Source organism: Artemia franciscana, chromosome 10 (genome assembly GCF_032884065.1).
Source record: "Artemia franciscana chromosome 10, ASM3288406v1, whole genome shotgun sequence".
Lineage (NCBI taxonomy): Eukaryota > Metazoa > Arthropoda > Branchiopoda > Anostraca > Artemiidae > Artemia > Artemia franciscana.
Genome location: NC_088872.1, coordinates 46,288,408 through 46,309,391, shown reverse-complemented (window position 1 = coordinate 46,309,391; position 20,984 = coordinate 46,288,408). Strand labels below are relative to the sequence as shown.

Genomic DNA, 20,984 nt, shown 5'->3' with positions numbered 1-20,984 from the left:
ATTACTAATTAGAATTGTTTCGTCAAATAGAACATAATGGTTTGGATTTTCAAAAATATGATTGCTTAAAGCTGAATCGAAAGATATGTAGTTATTTCTAGATTTTAATGCTTTTTCAATACTTTCTTTGTGTTGCTGTAATCTTGTTCCTAAATTTTGGTGGGTTCGACCAATATAATAATTTCCACAACTGCATGTTATTTGATACACCTCTCTTAGACGAGTAACTGGGGTTTTATCCTTACCAAAATTGAGAAGATTCATTATACTTAAATTACTTGTGAATACAACACGTAAATTGCATTTTAAACGAACTTTTTTCAGTTTTAAAGTAATTTTCAGAATACAAGGTAGGTAAATCATGCTTGTGGGATTATTCGAATCGTTTTCTGGTGTGGGATTTAAGGCTTTAGAAGAATGCATCTTTAATCTTTGAGCAATAATAGTATTTATGAGAGAAATTGGGTACCCGTTGCCAGAAGTATGTCTGTAGTAAAATTTAATTCTTTTTTAATATACGGCTTTGAACAGATATTAGGTACTCTATTCACAAGAGATATTACCACACCTCTTTTAACCTTTGGAGGATGATTAGATGTGAAGTGAAGGTATCTCTCCCAAAGAGAGCGGATACGTTCCGGTTATATCAATCACCTATCTAGGACTTATAATTATTTTCCCCATCAAGTTTCATTCTGATCCCTCCAGTCTAAGCGTTTCCCAAGATTTTAGGTCCCCTCAACTCCTCCCAATGTTACCAGATCCGGCCGGGGTTTAAAATAAGAGCTCCGAGACACTATATCCTTCCAAACATCAAATTTCACTAAGATCCAATCACCCCTTCGTAAGTTAAAAATACCTCATTTTTAAAATTTTTCAGAATTAACCCTCCTCCCCCCAACTCCCCCAAAGAGAGCAGATCAGTTCCAGTTATTTCAATCACGTATCTAGGACTTATGATTATTTTTACCACCAAATATCATCCTGATCCCTCCACTCTAAGCTTTTTCCAAGATTTTAGGTTCCCCCCCCGCCAACTCATCCAATGTCACCGGATCCGGTCGGGATTTAGAATAAGATTTCTGAGATACGATATTCTTCCAAAAATCAAATTTCATTAAGATCTGATCACCCCTTCGTAAGTAAAAAATACCTGTTTTTCTAATTTTTCAGAATAACCCCCCCCCTCCAACTCCCCCACAGAGAGTGGATCCGTTCCGGTTATGTTAATAATGTATCTAGGACCTGTGGTTATTTTTCCCACCAAGTTTCATCCTGATCCCTCCACTCTAAGTGTTTTCCAAAATTTTAGATTATCCCCCCTCAATTCCCCCCAATTTCACCTGATCCAGTCGAGATTTAAAATGAGAGCTCTGAGACACGATATTCTTCCAAACTTAAAATTTGATTAAGATCTGATCACTCCTTCGTAAGTTAAAAATGCCTCATTTTTTCAAATTTTTCAGAGCTAATCATCCCCCCCAACTCCCCCAAACAGAGCAGATCCGTTCCGGTTATTTCAATCAAGTATCTAGGACTTTTGCTTATTTTTCCCACCATGTTTCATCTCAATCCCTCCACCCTAAGCGTTTTCCAAGATTTTAGGTTTCCCCCTCCATCTCCCCCCAATGTCACCAGATCTGGTTGGGATTTAAAATAAAAGCTCTGAGACACAATTTCCTTCCAAACATTACATTCCACTAAGATCCCATCACCCGTTCGTAAGTTAAAAATACTTCATTTTTTCTATTTTTATCCGAATTAATCGGCCCCCCCTACCCCCCCCCCCCCCCCCAATCGTCAAGTAGGGAAAACGACTATTTCTAATTTAATATGGTTCGGTCCCTGATATGCCAGCCAAATTTCATCGTCCTAGCTTACCTGCAAGTGGCTAAAGTAGCAAAACCTGGACAGACAGACCGACAGAATTTACGATCGCTATACGTCACTTGGTTAATACCAAGTGCCATAAAAACTATGTGGCTTAACTATATTGTCACATAAATCAGTAACAGCAAGGCGGGTTCCGCTACACAATCCTAACACATTCCTAACCTCTGGAAATGATATTTTAAGGTATTTTGATTTCATCGAAGTCATTCTTGAGGAGATCTCCATTTTGGTCCAGGTCCAGGTTGTCTATACTATACCTTCTACAAATGCTACGAACTTACAATTTTTAATTAATTAATAGAAAATAAAATATATTATTAAGTTTAATAAGGTGGCAAGATTTAACGACAAAAAGTAGAAAATAAAAATGGAACATCTAAATCACACCCAAATAACATAAGTATTTTACAGCAGTGGAAACTGGTATCATTGTCGACAACTAGACGTGTTTTGTCATTTATTTAGTGTAATAATAATACAAAATTAGTTTAATCAGTCTCTTTGGCAATATCAATGTATTATGTGATCTCAATTAAAACTGAGAAACGAAGAAATATGCAAACAGTGAATTTTTAGTCTATAAATTGTATTTTATTTTCTATTATATAAGTATAGTAATGATTACGTTTCATTTTCACAAATAAAAACGTAATGATCAGTTTACAGTGTCCAATCATAAAAGTTAACTGATCACTTTCTACATTACTTTTGCTAACTTATTTCTCTACCAATGTTAGAGTTTTATTAATGAGTTTTGGGGATTCTCTAGAGGTAGTGTATAAGAGTAGGTTTGCAATTTAATGTTAAGAAGACTAGGTTGATTAGACTAGGAATAAGTTGGTTAGATGCCAAAAATGACAGATGCAGTGAAGATCTAAAAAGAAGATTAGCTTAAGCGTACAGCGTTTTTTTTTAACGCTTAAACAAACAAAAAACAAACAATTTTTTCAAGCTGAAAGTAAGAAGCAGCATCAAAACTTAAAGCGATCAGGGATTATTACGCATGGTAGGGGGCTTGCCCTATTCTCAGTACCTCGCTCTTTAAAAGTTTTCTTAGAACAAAAAAACGTGTTGTTCTAATTTAACGGCCCCTGTGTTTCAAGAGTCGTTCTTAAAGAATTGGAAGACAAAGTCAAACTTTTGCATAATGAGCTAGGTATTGAAGGTGGGGCAGCACCCCTTAAATATATAGTAGTATATGATCGTTTTGAGTTTGATGAAAAATCCTGCTTTTTAACATCTTAATTTTTAATTAATTTCTGTTTGTTGTTAAAATGATGCCGGGAAACTTTTCCTATGTGTAAAATTCTTTTCCAAAATGCCTCCCCCTCCAAAAAAAAAATGCCACTGTACTTTCCAAATACTACTTGTCAAAAATAGGCATATTTTATGACTTACAGACTTTCCCCCAGGGTCATAATATCCCAAAGGGCATAGTTGCTGGGCTTCTTGGCTATACTGAACAGGATGGCTATCTCGAAATTTTGATCGGACGGATTTGGTAGGAAAAGGGGGCGGGCTGGTTGCCCTGCAATATTTTTGGCCACTTGAGAGATGGAGCACTAGAGCTTTTAATATGCGTTTGAATGAGCCCTTTCCCGATATTTTAAGACTATTGGTTCAATGCGATCAACCTTGAAAAAAAATATAATGATAGCAAACACGCATCCCTGAGGCGAATTCTTACAAATTACAAAATTCCATATTTGTGAAGATGAGAGCTTCAAACCTCTATATAATTAAATTAAATAATTAAATTATAATTAAATTAAATATTTATTAATAATATTAAACAAATTGAGATGATGAATAAGTATGAGCAATATTGTAAAAGTATAAGCATGTAGGGTTTTAGTAGGGTTTTGGGACTCTGATGGTATGATTTTCATTGAGATTTCTTGAAATTTAGGGTGTGTTTCCTTCCCCTCTTTTTCTAAAATCAGGCAAATTTTCTCAGGTTCGTAGCTTTTAAAGGGTAATTCCAAACTTAATGAGTCTTATGTATTTGGAATCAGCATAATAAGACGATACTTTTAATATATGCCTTTTGAGATCTCCATCAGTGTTAAACGGAGCACCTAAAAGGACAAGAGGGGGGCGGTTGTCTTTCGTTTGTTTTTCAATCTCCCTCTTAATGCGCCTTTAAACTTTCAACTTAATACCCTTAGTCATCTCTTATATATTGCTGTTGTATCTTTTTGACAACCCTTCTGCATATAGTGGAATATGCTTTTGTTTAACACCCACCTGAACATTTTCATAAACTTTACCTTAACATTGTTAGCCTTTTCGGAGACCCAGGAATGAACTTACCTGCTTTTCCTAATAACCAACGTTGTATATAAACAATGTGCCACTTATATAACTTACAGCAATTGCCCCGAGAGCTGTGAGGGGTTACCTAATCCCCGAGGGTAAAGCTATTCTACTTTTCAACTTTTTTGATCAGATATCTTTAAATTCCTCTTTTGCCAATGATAAATCCATGCAAAACATGCAAATTGCATAATTTGACAGCTTAATTTGCTAGAGGATTTGTGTTTTCACAGAAAGGTTTTAGCTAACATTTACTTGTCATCCCACAGAATACAAAAAAAATTAAATCGTAACCTAGCAAATTTTATTAAGAAAGAGCAAAAGTGGCTTAGAGCTGGTTTCCAGCTAAAAAACAAAAAACATGCCATCTATCAATTCTGACCAAACTCCTAAGAATTCTAAACTTTTCGAATCTTTTATTGAATAATTTGAATTTCAAACAGTATCATTGCAACCACATAATACGTTTATTTACCATTAATTGATTATGTTATTTAATTAGATATATAAAATGACTCGCACTGTCAGAAGTAGGCCTTGATGACAGGACTAGAAGACTCCATAATAAGATAGCGCTTATATCTAATAATATGAAGCATATTATACATCTAATAATGATAATAATATGAAGCATAATAAGAAGACTCTTCTGCCTGAATGTTTAAGCAATTTTGAAGGTGAAACTTAATTCTCCTATTTGGTACTTTGACATAGGTCAAAAATACTTGTTGAGATGTTTCTATTAAAACCTTGGGCAAGCCAAGGGTTTTTCTTCCAGTGAATGGGTGGTGTTTTTTTTTTGCAATCAAATGTGAGGATATTTTTGAATTTAAGAACAATGTTAATTCACACACAAGACATAGCATTTACAGGGAAGGGGATGAGCATTTCTAGAAATTTCGTTCTTTTTAAATATTTTAACACCTCTCTGAGATTCACTGGTCGAATCTATCTATATATATAAAAATAAGTTGTCTGTCTGTCTGTCTGTGGAACAGGTGACGTCATGTTTCTGTGTCGGCTGACGTCATGTTTTCGACTGACGAAATTACGAAATTACATTGGGACACAAATGACGACCAGGACACCGGCACATAGGGAATATAAATTACGACCGGGACATTCAAAGAGAAAGCGACCGGGACACAAGGAATGTTCAATTAGCAATCACCATCAACAAAACACCGTCAACAAACCATCACAAATGACGACCGGGACACAGGGAGTATAAATGACGACCAGGACATAAGTAAAAAAAAACTAAAAAAAAGGTAAAACTACAAAAAAACTAAAAAGAAAAAAACAAACTAAAAACTAATAAAAAAACTAAAAAAGCTAAAAAACTAAGAAAACTAAAAAATAAAAAAAAACTAAAAAGGAAACAAAAAGAAAAATAAAGGAGAAAAACAAAACTAAAAAAATAAAAATAAAAAAAAAACTAAAAAGAAAAAAGAAAAAAAAACTAAAAAAACTAAAAAAATGTAAAAACCAAAAAAAAACTAAAAAGAAAAAAAGGGGAAAAATACAAAAATTTATTTCATCATTTACCATTTCAAAAACGAATGTATATACAGACTGGGACACCGGAATACAAATGACGACCGGGACACAGGGAATATAAATGACGACCGGGACACAGGGACACAACTACAACGGGGACGCCGGGGGGCACAGGGGGATATATAAATGACGATGGGGACACAGAGAATGTTCGATTAGCAATCACCATCAACAAAGCTCAAGGACAATCATTAGAATCATGAGGTATAACTAAAAAAAACTAAAAAAAAGGCAGAAAACTAAAACCTAAAAAAAAGACCAATTCAAAAACGAATGTATATACAGACTGGGACACCGGGACACGAATGACGACCGGGACACCGGGACACAAGGAATATCAATGACGCCCGGGACCCTCAAAGAGAATTCACAGACTGGGACACCGGGACATAAATGACGACCGGAACACATGGAATATAAATGACGACCGGGACACCGGGGGGCACACGGGGATATATAAATGACGACGGCGACACAGGGAATCGTCGATTAGCAATCACCATCAATAAAGCTCAAGGGCAATCATTAGAATCATGAGGTATAGTTCTGAATACGGATTGTTTTCCCATGGACCATTATATGTTGCATGTTCAAGAGTCGGTAAACCTGACAATCTATTTATATGCATAGACAATGGGACAGCAAAGAATGTTGTATATTCGCAAGTTTTACGTAGTTAAAAACATATATATATATATCTATCTATATTCACAGGTGGGACACAGGGACACAACTACAATGGCGCGTAACTAATATGGCGCGTAACGACTTACGCGCGCGGGGGGGCTTGGGGGGGGGGCGAAGTGCCACCCCAACAGCTAGTACGTTATAAAAATAGAAAGTGCCTCTTTGGAATTAGGGAATTGAATCCTGTCTAGTTCAATTAAATGATATAAAATAAGTAATACAGGTTTTTCAATAAAAAAATTACCTTACAGACCAAATATGCAGTGAATTCTAAATATGTAACGTTTGTTAAGCTTAAATTTACCAGTTAAAACTTATTAGAAAAATGTAAGTTTAATAACTTGATAATTCACGTAATTTCACGACGGGGGAGGAAAGCCTTCAAAGAGTCGTATGATCTGCATGAAAATTGAAAGATTAAACTAAACAAATCTGACATCCCAGAAACCAAGGTTTTTTCTTTCTATTTAGGCCTCACGAGAATTTATGTTTTTTTCTCGAAAAAGACTTCACGAATGATTTTCTATTCTTTCAGATGTGATCGTATCAAAATATAGTCTTAAGATTAGAAATAACAACCCTAATAAGAAAATCTTGTGTTTTGAATTCTAGAGATCAGTGCTTTATAAATGTTCTTTATATATTGTTCTGATAGTTTTGATGTCTCTTTTTTTCTTTCCAATATTCTTTTTTGTAGTTTTATCTAAATACTCCGTCTCTCTGTAATTTTGTATTGTATGATGGATTATAAATGAATAAATAAATGAATTCACTGCATTCTGTATTTATTTTCCGTGTTTTTTTTTCCTTCGCTCAAGAAATTTATAGCCTACAGATTCTGAGACCTTTTTGTTCCTCGACTTATTTACATAGATAAACGGAAAAATGCTAACATTAAATTGGAACCAAGCAAGAGGGAGGGGGGGGGGGGTGGTCATCTCAATAAAAGTAAAAAAGTTCCGCTAAAGTTTTACGCTAAAATTTCTTTACTGTTTTAAAAAGTAGAGTTGAGAGAAAGAGTCAAACTTTAGCGTAAAGAGCGAGGCGTTAAGGAGGGAACAGCCCCTTTCATATACGAAGTAATTTCTGTTCGTTTTATGTTTTAATGCCGCTCCTTACTTTCAGTTAAAAAAGCTTGTTTTTTTTAAATTTAACTTTCTTAAATGATCGAGAGGAGTCACATTAAAAATTAAAACAAACTATTAAACAAAAAATTAATGTCAAAAATTATTACTCGAACAAAAGAGAAATTATTTGAAGGTACCAAAACGGGTAACGGAACTTGACTTTTGACAACTGTGAATGAAAAATGTAAATTAAACAGTGTGGATTACAGGACGGTTTTTGGCAACAGTGATAATTAAATAACATTTCATTGCTAATCAGTCTCTTTAGAATTAGTATAGTGATGTTGACTGACCTTCCCGTGGGGATTTCTATATGCAGCTGCAGATATCGTCTTGCAAAAGGGGTCTTCGTTTATTTCTTCAAATAATTTTGTCAAACCAAAAGTTTTGTAAGAGTCATGCTCAATGTCATCCAACCTAGGCAAAAATTAAATAATCTGTCAATTTTTAACATAGAATTGTGTTAACGTTCAAAATTCTGTTCGGTTTAAGTTGAACTAATTTTTTTTTGAAGAGCGACGCGTAAAGATCTGATTTTTTTGAAGAACTCTTTTTTCAAATGTCCTCAAGCCTGACGATCTCATTGACAGTTTGTCATGTCTCTGCATTATGTCTTGACATTTGACGATCTTACTCACACATGAAATTTGGTCATTTGAGTAGTTAGACCATACATCTCTCAAACAAAATCTCACAATTTGAAACACAATCTCTGAACCATTGATCAAAAAATCAGACAATTTATTCTTTTCATATATATTGTTCAAAGTTCTACCTTCACCCAATCCTCACCAAAATTTTGAGACGATTATCTTAGTCAGAATAGTCGAAAGATCTAAATACGTCTCTGGGGATGACACGACCCCACAGGGTCCCTGAGGCAAGAACTAAATATTGTCCAAATTGCCTATTGTTTGCAATTAAGTTTTATCAGAGGCAACACTGGTAGTGTAAATAGTAAAGAGCCATCAGACTTCAATGAAATATTATTTTGTATGAAAAATAACTATGCCTTTAGGGTTAACACCTCCCATCCCCTGATGCAAAAGCAGAAATTATGCAAGTTGCCGATCCTGGATTTCCAAAAACGCTTATAGTATTACAATGAAACTTAAAGAAATAGGGATGCCAAACATAATCAAAACAAACTTTTTTTTCTTGGTTGTGAAAAGGAATATCAAAAATATACAAGGAAAGACTGAGGGCATGAGGGTGAAACGTTCAATGTAAGTTGAAGAGATTTTGAAGAGACATTGGAGGGCAGCCAGCCTCCCACCTTCCCCATTTGACGTGCCCCTTCTCCTTAAGAACATTCAAAAAATTTTGACTATCATTTTGTTCAAACTAATCAAAAGGTGGAATAGCTATGCCTCCAGGGATGCTTTACCCCCCCTCCAAAGCCCTGGAGACAAGAACTGTAAATGATGCAATTTATAAATTGTATACATGCAAGACATTGGGAAAGGAAAAATTTGGATTCTGGGCGTATCAGAAAAGGCCAAGGGTATTGGGTATTGAGGGGAAAATTTCGAGAATGTTGAAGGGTGTCCTAAACTAAATCAAAAGAAACCATGTATATTTAGTTTACCAAAAAGTAGATCTATATCACAAGAACGGCTAAGCTTACAAAGTTGGAAATAACCATCTTGTTCAAAATAGTCTAAAGGTTAAATAATTATGCCTATGCAAATGGCATTGCCCTTTACAGCTTTTCAGAAAAAAGTCGAACATAATCAAAACAATTTTTGTGAATTTTGGTTATCAAAAATGTATCAACAGTATCAAGGTAACTGCTAAGGGTATTAAGTTGAAACTTACAGGATAGGTTGAGGAGAACATTGGAAATTGACTGGAGAACTACAAGCCCCATTTACCCTTTTTATATGCCCTCTCTACTCAACACTGATCACAATTTGGAAAAAGTTGTTTCATTTAAAATAAGAAAAAGGTCTTGTAACTGTGCCTCCGGGTATAATCCCCCCACGCCAGGAAAGCCTCCAGGGCAAGGATTGCAAATTGTAGAGTTAAGTCTTTTTTTAATTAAAGGACTTGCCGTTAGGAAAAGGGATAATTTTGATTCTGATTGTGTTCAGAAGAAGAATGCGTATTAAGGCTAAACTTCAGGGAATGTTGAGGGGCATGCTTAGCTAGATAAAAACATACAATGGGCACCCAGTTTTTTAAAAGGCCCATTTGCAATATCTCAAGAACGGCTGAAAGTATCAGGTCCAAACTTTTAGAGTATTTAGGCAGGGATGTTAAAAAATGGTGATAGAGCAACCTTGCTCTTCTTAGATGTCCCCAAAGATATTTGATCAGAATTTTGCAAAAGCCCTCTCGTTCAAAACAGTCGGGAAGTCAAATAACTATGCCTCCAGGGGGTGAAAAAAGATCGCAGACTGAGGGTAAGTGTTGCATGCTACATACGTTGCCCTTTGTTTATATATCAGGCGACAACTTTGTCCTGAGTCTCAAAAAGGCTAAGAGTATTTTGATAAAACCTCTAAGAAATTTTGAGGAGAATGTCAAAATAAAATCAAAACATGCTTTACGCAGGAAGACTGTCAAAAGAATAAAATAGCAATGTTTAAGGAATGGTTAAGGGTATTAAGTTGGAACTCCAAATCATGTTGAGAGGGAACTTGAAAAAGAAAGGGAGAGCAAACAGACCTCTTGCCATTTTAGATCCTCTCCTTTCCACTAGTAGAATTATTTAGAAAATTCCATTCAAAATAGTCGAAAGGTTTAATAGCTTTGCCCCCGTGGGCACCATGCCCCCAAAGTCCCTGGGGTAAGAATTGTAAATTATTCAATTTTTTCCGGAAAAGAAGTTTTTTCAAAGATAAGTAGAGCCATATTAAAAGTAAGACTGATAGAAATAAACTTCTATAATAATTCAAACTAAAAACAATAGAAATTTACTATTAAAGATTAAATGAAACCCGAAACGAACAAAAATTAAAATAAATGATCACAGAAGACACAGAGATAGCAGGTATATAGATGAATAAATAAATCTTAAAACAAATAAAAATTGAATTGAACAAGTTCAAATCAAACTTAAAATGAATAAAATTACAACAAACAGGAGTTTGGCTGCTGCCCTTTTCCCCCTTCCCTAGCCGAACAAGCCTAACGGTTGTTGTGTCATTTGCGCCTTACAGAAAACGAAATATATTACAAATATTATCTTTTGTATTTAAAATACCAAAAATAATAATAAAAATTACAGTGACATAAAATTTTGAATAGATGAGTTTCCAAGAATTAATAAAATTATATTTCAAATATTCTGTCTATTTTTGTTAGTTTTTTCCAGTCGTCGTGATTATTATATTTATTTGATTTTTATTTTTCTTCGATGTTTTGAAAAGCAAACTATAGTGATCCATACATATATAGTTTCAATAAAACGCATATAATGTAATAAGCTTTAGACTTTTACGGTTGGAGAAAGGGAAAAAGAGCAGTAAGAAAAAAGAAAAAGAAAAAATATTTTAAAGAAGAAATTATAAAGAAAAAATATAAAAGAATGTCAAATAAGACGAACAGAAATTAATTTAAGAAAAACTTTTCCATAAAAGAAGTTTTCAAAAAAAGGTAACGAGCTGGATAAAAACAAAGACGAGCAGTAGTAAAGTAAAACAATAATTCAAATTTTAAAAGAACAGAAACATCCGTCAATGAATAAATGAGGCTCAAGACGAACATGGACTAGATCTATGTGCATGGGCAACGTGAGGCGTTGCGGCAACCTTTGTTCGGCTTCGTCGAGTAAAGTGTTGCAAGAGCAACACTTTGGTTTTGTTTTTTCGCTTCGATTAAACGCTGTTGTTATTCTATAAGGATCTTAAAATAAATACTTGGTACACCAACTCGTAAAAAGTCGCAAACCCCTCATTGCAACTAGCAAAAGTTGCAAGCCCCTCATCGCTGAAGATGATTGTAGCCTAACATCCGACTATTACTTACTAGTCCCCTCCAGTTACCACTGGAACGAAATGGGTCTTACCATCAAATACACCGGAAACAAATAATAGGTACACCTACTATCAAAAGTTGCAAACCCTTCATTGCCGAAAATGATTATGAGCTAACAGCCGACTGTTGCTTAAAACTCCCCTATATGTCTCACAATTGGTATCGGCCAATTTTTGATTTCAGTGTGTACCATACTACTGAAGTTGTTAACCCCTTTAAACTTTCAAACTGGTATATTTCATAACACATTTTTATACCAAAAGATGGATAACATATACTTTTATCAACTCATCAAGAGCTATCGACTGACGCCGAAAAAAATCTATGTGTCTTAGTTCAAAAGTTGACTTTTTTGCCGTAAGCAAAGTTACTGAATAATCATGTCAAACTTAAAACAAACGTATATTAACAGTAATAGAAGTATAGCTTACGCTCTATAAGCTCTCTAAAGGTAAGATTATCATTTGCGCTTTAACAAAACCAAATCATATTTTAAAAGTATTTTATTAAGTTAATAAACCCAAAATTTCTCAGTTTTCCAGGAATGAATATCATTATATATAAGACAGTCAGCATACTTTCATTAGTTGTTTTTTCAGCAATATTGGTTGATATGGTATTTTTTTCCTTTTTTGTTGATGTTATGACGAATAAAAACACACTGCTCGAAATAAAACAGCTGTCAGTTAAGTGCAAAAGATTTTCTTACTTTTAGAAGCTCCAAGGGGCTACTTCTATTTTTGGTAATTTCCGTTCGTTTTCAGTTTTCTTATATATCAGTTTTCTTATATCTTCTATATATATAAAAATGAGTTGTCTATCTGTCTGTCGAGTGACGTCATTATATGACGTCTGAATTATTTCATCATATACCAATTCAAAAACGAATGTATTCAAGCCGAAGTAGCTGAGTTGGTAAAGCGTTATGTTCTAGGTTCTAGGTCCGAGAGGTTCCAGGTTCGAACCTTGCCCTTAGCATTAATACAAAAGAAGAAAAAAAACTAAAAAAGGTAAAAACTACAAAAAAAACTAAAAAGAAAAAAAAACCAACTAAAAACTGATAAAGAAACTAAAAAAGCTAAAAACTGAAAAAGAAAAAGAAACTAAAAAAAAGGAAAAAAACTGAAAAATAAAGGAGAAAAAGAAAACTAAAAACCGGGACACAGGGAATATAAATGACGATCGGGACACTCAAAGAAAAATTACACACTGGGACACTGGGACTCAAATAACGGCCGGGAGATATAAATGACGACCAGGACACTCAAAGATAAATTACAGACCGGGACACCGGGACACAGGGAATATAAATGACGATTGGGACGCTCAAAGAGAATTTATAGACAGGGACACTGGGACACAAATGACGACCGGGATACGGGGAATATAAATGACGACCGGGACACAGGGACATAACTAAGGGGGATATATAAATGACGACGGGGACACAGGGAATGTTCGATTAGCAATCACCATCAACAAAGCTCAAGGGCAATCATTAGAATAATGACGTATAGATCTGAATACGGATTGTTTTTCCCATGGACAATTTTATGTTGCATGTTCAAGAGTCGTTAAACCTGACAATCTGTTTATATGCAGAGACAATGGGACATCAAAGAATATTGCATATTCGCAAGTTTTACGTAGTTAAAAACATATATATATCTATCTATATTCACAGGTAGGACACAGAGACACAACTACAATGGCGCATAACTAATATGGCGCGTAACGACTTACGCGCGCGGGGGGCTTGGGGGGGCACGAAGTACCCCCACCATCTAGGTGTTGGGGTGGCACGAAGCGCCACCCCAACAGCTAGTTTTCTTATATATCAATATATATAATACAGTTAGCTTACTTTCATTAGTTGTTTTTTCAGCAATCTTGGTTGACATGGTTATTTGTTTTCCTTTTTTGTTGATGTTATGACGAATAAAAACACACTGCTCGAAATAAAACAACTTTCAGTAAAGTGCAAAAGATTTTCTTACTTTTAAAAGCTCCAAGGGGCAGTAGCCCTACTTCTATTTTTTGTAATTTCCGTTCGTTTTCAGTTTTCTTATATATCAGTTTTCTTGCATTTTCTTATATATCATTATATATAAGACAGTTAGCATACTTTCATTAGTTGTTTTTTCAGCAATCTTGGTTGACATGGTATTTTTTTCCTTTTTTGTTGATGTTATGACGAATAAAACACACTGCTCGAAATTAAACAGCTTTCAGTAAAGTGCAAAAGATTTTCTTACTTTTAAAAGCTCCAAGGGGCAATAGCCCTACTTCTATTTTTGGTAATTTCCGTTCGTTTTCAGTTTTCTTATATATCAGTTTTCTTGTATTTTCTTATATATCATTATATATAAGACAGTTAGCATACTTTCATTAGTTGTTTTTTCAGCAATCTTGGTTGACATGGTTATTTTTTTCCTTTTTTGTTGATGTTATGACGAATAAAAACACACTGCTCGAAATAAAACAGCTTTCAGTAAAGTGCAAAAGATTTTCTTACTTTTAAAAGCTCCAAGGGGCAATAGCCCTACTTCTATTTTTGGTAATTTCCTTTCGTTTTCAATTTTCTTATATATCAGTTTTCTTGTATTTTCTTATATATCATTATATATAAGACAGTTAGCATACTTTCATTAGTTGTTTTACAGCAATCTTGGTTGATATGGTAATTTTTTTCCTTTTTTGTTGATGTTATGACGAATAAAAACACACTGCTCGAAATAAAACAGCTTTCAGTAAAGTGCAAAAGATTTTCTTACTTTTAAAAGCTCCAAGGGGCAATTGCCCTACTTCTATTTATGGTAATTTCCTTTCGTTTTCAATTTTCTTATATATCAGTTTTCTTATATTTTCTTATATCTATATATATATAAATAAGTTGTCTGTCTGTCTGTCTGTGGATCAGGTGACGTCATGTTTCTGTGTCGGCTGACGTCATGAAATTAGTTGTCAGGTGACGTCATGTTTCTGTGTCGGCTGACGTCATGAAATTAGTTGTCGTCATTTTTGCTTTGACGGTGACGTCATTCAAGATATATAAGACATATGTTCACGTAGAAATCTATTAATGTTTAAGTTTACAATGACTGATGAAGATGCTCAAAGAGTCTATGCCAAAAAACTCGCTGCTGATAGAGAAAGTCAGAAAAGAAAGCGTGCCGAGGAACTACCAGAGCAACGCGAAAGCAGACTTGCTGCTAAAAGAGAAAGTGAAAAAAGAAGGCGTGCCGAGGAATCAAAAGAACAGCAGGGAAACAGGCTTGAGGCTGATAGAAAAAGAAAAAACAGAAAGCGTGCCGAGGAATCAAAAGAACAGCAAGGAAAAAGGCTTGAGGCTGATAGAGAAAGAAAGAACAGAAAGCGTGCCGAGGAATCAAAAGAACAGCAAGGAAACAGGCTTGAGGCTGATAGAGAAAGAAAGAACAGAAAGCGTGCCGAGGAACTACCAGAGCAACGCGGAAGCAGGCTTGCTGCTGATAGAGAAAGTAAGAAAAGAAAGCGTGCCGAGGAATCAGAGCAACCTGAAAGTTATCGCCTGGCATTCAGGTACAACCCAGTCGATGATTATAGCTTGAGTAGATGTGTTCAAATCGGGACAATGTCTAAAATTTGTCCCTATTGCAAGGCCTTGAAATTCAATGGTGAAACAATGGGAATGTGTTGCGCCTCAGGAAAAGTTAAACTTCCTCTATTGGCTGCACCACCAGAGCCATTGAAGACTTTCCTTACTGGAACTACGTCAGAATCTAAGCGTTTTTTGTCAAAAATCAGACAATACAACTCATGTTTCCAAATGACGTCGTTTGGAGCCCAAATCGAAAATTCAGATCAATTTATGTCTACTTTCAAAGTAAAAGGGCAAATTTATCATAAAGCAGGGTCCCTTCTACCATTCTCAGGCGAGAATCATAAATTTTTACAATTGTACTTCATCAGTGATAGAAATTCTGAATTGAATGCACGTTGCGAAATTTCTCCCAACGTTGAAAGGACAATCGTTTCCCAATTGCAACATCTTTTCCACGAAAATAATAATTTAGTGCGTCTGTTCAAAACAGCCATCGATTTGATGCCTACTGATACACATAAAATTGTTATTTCCGCTGACAAAACGCCTCCTGGCCAACATGTGCGTAGATACAATGCTCCGACTATCGACGAAGTGGCAATCGTTATGGTCGGTGATCAGTTTTTACCTCGAGATATTATTCTTCATAAGCGAAACGCTCAGTTGTTAAGAATTGCTGAAACTCATCGATGCTACGATGCCCTACAATATCCTATCATTTTTTGGGATGGAGCCGACGGCTATCACTTTAATATTAAATTGATGAATCCAGCCACTAACAAAGAAATGAATAAGAAATGCAGTGCAATGCATTATTATTCCTATAGACTAATGATTCGGCAGGATGAAGAAAATTATATTTTAAAATGCCGTGAATTGTTTCACCAATTCGTCGTGGATATGTATGCTAAAATTGAATCAGAACGTTTGCTATATATCTGCCTGAATCAGACCAAGCTCCGCTCTGAACAATACATTCATTTGCGAGATGCAGTTATAAATGACGGTAATACCACAAACGTTGGTCATATGCTGGCAGTCCCCGTCATATGCATGAATATGCTCAAGATGCTATTGCGTATGTTCGTCTCTATGGTCGTCCAGATTTATTTATTACATTTACATGTAATCAATCTTGGGACGAGATACTGCAGCTTTTACTTCAAGGACAATCGGCGGTTCATAGGCATGACATTACGGCACGTGTCTTCCGGCAAAAGTTGAAATCACTGATAAACTACCTTGTAAAACATGAAGTGTTTGGGTCAGTGCGATGCTGGATGTACTCAGTGGAATGGCAAAAACGAGGTTTGCCACACGCACATATACTAATCTGGCTACATAAAAAAATTACTTCGAACGAAATTGATGATGTGATTTCCGCTGAAATACCTGATAAAAATGTCGATAAGGGGTTACATGATATTATTGTAAAAAATATGATACATGGACCTTGCGGTGCACTGAACGAAAATTCACCATGCATGACCAAAGGAAGGTGCACAAAGCAATATCCTCGACTTTTAGTACCCAAAACAATTACTGGCAATGATGGTTACCCACAATATAGAAGAAGATCTACTGAAGATGGCGGTAAAACAGCAATAATAAAGAAGCGTAACGGTACCACCATCGAAGTAGATAACCAGTGGGTTGTTCCATATTCCCCATTATTATCCAAAACATTTAATGCACACATAAACGTTGAATACTGTAACTCCGTAAAGGCAATCAAATACATATGTAAATACGTCAACAAAGGCAGTGACATGGCAGTTTTTGGCTTGCAGCCCGAAATCAAAGATTTCGATGAAATCGTAGAATATCAGGCTGGAAGATACATAAGCAGTAATGAAGCTGTTTGGCGAATTCTTTCATTTCTGATACATGAACGTAGTCCAGGTGTTGTTCACTTAGCGGTACATTTACAGAATGGTCAACGTGTTTATTTCACGGAAACCAACGTGCAACAAAGAGTCCTGAATCCACCGGATACAACATTAACAGCTTTTTTTTCGCTTTGCAAAAATGATTCTTTTGCAAAAAAACTGCTGTATACTGAAGTGCCTTCGTATTACACGTGGAATACTAAAAATAAAGTATTTGAACGTCGAAAACAGGGTAAGTCAGTCGACGGCCAACCTACCATCTTCAAAGATACCACGATAGGAAGACTCTACACCGTTCACCCCAATCAACATGAATGCTTCTCTCTACGCCTGCTTTTGGTGAATGTACCCGGTCCGACATCCTTTGAGTATTTGAGGACTGTAAATGGTACTATACATGACACTTACCGTAGTGCATGCCAAGCTCTGAATTTATTGGAGAATGACCAACACTGGGATAACTGCATCAATGACGCGTGCGAAACGTCAACCCCAAGTCAAATTCGTGCATTGTTTGGCATCATTTTAACAACTTGCTCTCCATCAGCTCCTACAGAGTTATGGGAAAAATATAAGTCAAAAATGTCCGAAGATATACTCCATCGAAAACAGTTAGAGACGTCAGATATGACTTTTGATTTTACATCAGAAATTTATAACTACACTTTAGTTGTTATAGAAGATTTGTGCGTAAGTATGGCAAACAAACCTCTTAAGGATTTGGGAATGCCTTCACCTAACCGTATCGCTGCTGTTTCGACATGTGTAGAATTGGATCGTGAACAAAGTTACAGTACGAGTGATCTATTGTCGTATGTACAAAATAACATTTCCAAGTTAACGTCGGAACAAAAAGACATTTATGATACGATAATGCATTGTGTCGATAACAACGTTGGAGAAATTTTCTTTTTGGATGCGCCAGGAGGTACTGGTAAAACGTTTGTGATAAAACTAATTCTGGCATCAATTCGATCAAAAAATGATATAGCGTTGGCAATTGCGTCGTCCGGAATAGCCGCAACAGTGCTGCCTGGTTGAAGAACTGCTCATTCCGCTTTGAAATTGCCTCTGAACTTGCATTCTACAGAAACTCCCACGTGCAATATTTCCAAATCATCTGGGATGGGTAAAGTATTGCAGCAATGCAAACTTATTATTTGGGATGAGTGCACAATGGCACACAAAAAATCGCTTGAGGCTCTGGATCAATGCTTTAAAGATTTGCGAGGGAAGTCGAAACCCTTTGGCAGCACCTTAATATTGCTTGCGGGAGATTTCAGGCAAACATTACCTATAATACCTAGATCAACTCCTGCAGACGAAATGAATGCTTGCCTGAAAAATTTTAATTTATGGGCACACGTAAAAACATTAAAATTAACTACAAATATGCGTGTCCGATTGCAAAACGATGACTCTGGTCAAACATTTTCAGATCAATTGCTGGCAATGGGAAACGGAAAGCTCCCAGTAGACTCAATTTCAGGACGTATACAACTACCTGCTGATTTCTGTAATTTAGTGACGTCCAAAAATGAATTGATTGAAAAAGTATTTCCGAATATTCTAAAAAATTATAAAAATGATAAATGGCTAAGTGAAAGAGCGATTCTCGCACCCAAAAATATAGACGTCCACGAAATCAACAATATTGTTTTGACCAAGATTCGAGACCAGGCAGTCCTTTACAAGTCAGTCGACACAGTTTTGGAACCAAATGAAGCGGTTAATTATCCATCTGAATTTTTAAATTCCATAGATCTTTCAGGGTTTCCACCACACGTGCTACAACTAAAAATAGGCGTACCAATAATACTTTTAAGAAATATAAACCCACCAAAGCTTTGCAATGGCACTCGACTTGCCGTAAAAAAAACAATGGAAAACCTAATAGAGGCCACAATCTTGACAGGGCCTTTTGAGGGTGAGGCTGTTCTTATTCCTCGCATTCCCATGATTCCAACGGATCTGCCTTTTCAATTTAAAAGATTGCAATTCCCAATTCGATTAGCATTTGCAATCACCATTAACAAAGCTCAAGGTCAATCATTAGAAAAATGTGGTATAGATCTTAATACTGATTGCTTTTCCCATGGACAATTGTACGTTGCATGTTCGAGGGTCGGTAAACCTGACAATCTATTTATATGCAGCGACAATCGGACAGCGAAGAATGTTGTATATTCGCAAGTTTTACGCAGTTAATTTGTATTTTGGAACCAAATGAAGCGGTTAATTATCCATCTGAATTTTTAAATTCCATAGATCCTTCAGGGTTTCCACCACACGTGCTACAACTAAAAATAGGCGTACCAATAATACTTTTAAGAAATATCAACCCACCAAAGCTTTGCAATGGCACGCGACTTGCCGTAAAAAAAAACAATGGAAAACCTAATAGAGGCCACAATCTTGACAGGGCCTTATGAGGGTGAGGCTGTTCTTATTCCTCGCATTCCCATGATTCCAACGGATCTGCTTTTTCAATTTAAAAGATTGCAATTCCCAATTCGATTAGCATTTGCAACCACCATCAACAAAGCTCAAGGGCAATCACTAGAAAAATGCGGTATAGATCTTAATAGAGATTGCTTTACCAATGTACAATTGTATGTTGCATCTTTGAGGGTCGGTAAACCTGACAATCTATTTATACGCACAGACAATGGGACAGCGAAGACTGTTGTATATTCACAAGTTTTACGTAGTTAATTTGTATTGTATCTATCTATCTATCTATCTATATAAAAACGAGTTGTGTGTATGCATGTTTGTTTGTTTGTAAAAAGAGCGTTTGCATATGACGTCATTATTAGTACATACGACTTTGTACAATGGGAAAGCCAAGAATGTTGTATATTCGCAATTTTTACGTAGTTTGAAACACATATATAAATCTATCTATATTCACAGGTGGGACACAGGGACACAACTACAATGGCGCGTAACTAATATGGCGCGTAACGACTTACGCGCGCGGGGGGGGCTTGGGGGGCGCGAAGTGCCCCACCAACTAGGTGTTGGGGTGGCGCGAAGCGCCACCCCAACAGCTAGTTATATATAAGACAGTTAGCATACTTTCATTAGTTGTTTTTCAGCAATCTTGGTTGACATGGTAATTTTTTTCCTTTTTTGTTGATGTTATGACGAATAAAAACACACTGCTCGAAATAAAACAGCTTTCAGTAAAGTGCAAAAGATTTTCTTACTTTTAAAAGCTCCAAGGGGCAGTAGCCCTACTTCTATTTTTGGTAATTTCCTTTCGTTTTCAGTTTTCTTATATATCAGTTTTCTTGTATTTTCTTATATATCATTATATATAAGACAGTTAGCATACTTTCATTAGTTGTTTTTGCAGCAATCTTGGTTGACATCGTAATTTTTTTCCTTTTTTGTTGATGTTATGACGAATAAAAACACACTGCTCGAAATAAAACAGCTTTCAGTAAAGTGCAAAAGATTTTCTTACTTTTAAAAGCTCCAAGGGGCAATAGCCCTACTTCTATTTTTGGTAATTTCCTTTCGTTTTCAATTTTCTTTTATATCAGTTTTCTTGTATTTTCTTATATATCATTATATATAAGACAGTTAGCATACTTTCATTAGTTGTTTTTTCAGCAATCTTGGTTGACATGGTTATTTTTTTCCTTTTTTGTTGATGTTATGACGAATAAAAACACACTGCTCGAAATAAAACAGCTTTCAGTAAAGTGCAAAAGATTTTCTTACTTTTAAAAGCTCCAAGGGGCAATAGCCCTACTTCTATTTTTGGTAATTTCCTTTCGTTTTCAGTTTTCTTATATATCAGTTTTCTTGTATAAAAATAAGTTGTCTGTGTGTGGATCTGTGGATGGATCAGGTGACGTCATGTTTCGGCTGACGTCATGAAATTAGTTGCCATCATTTTTGCTTTGAAGGTGACGTCATTCAAGTTATATAAGACAT

The 20,984-nt window shown here is 35.6% G+C and overlaps 1 protein-coding gene across 2 annotated transcripts in view; it reads right to left on the bottom strand.

Annotated features, from left to right (window-relative positions):
* LOC136032265 (uncharacterized) overlaps window positions 1-20,984 on the bottom strand; it is a 231,232-nt gene that overhangs the window by 125,887 nt on the left and 84,361 nt on the right. The window contains exon 9 of one of the 2 annotated variants that reach the window (XM_065712514.1): window positions 7,877-8,000. The exons of the other annotated variant lie outside the window; for it this stretch is intronic. Coding sequence (XP_065568586.1) covers window positions 7,877-8,000 — 124 coding nt within the window. The remainder of the gene's footprint in view (window positions 1-7,876; window positions 8,001-20,984) is intronic. 2 annotated transcript variants of the gene reach the window in all.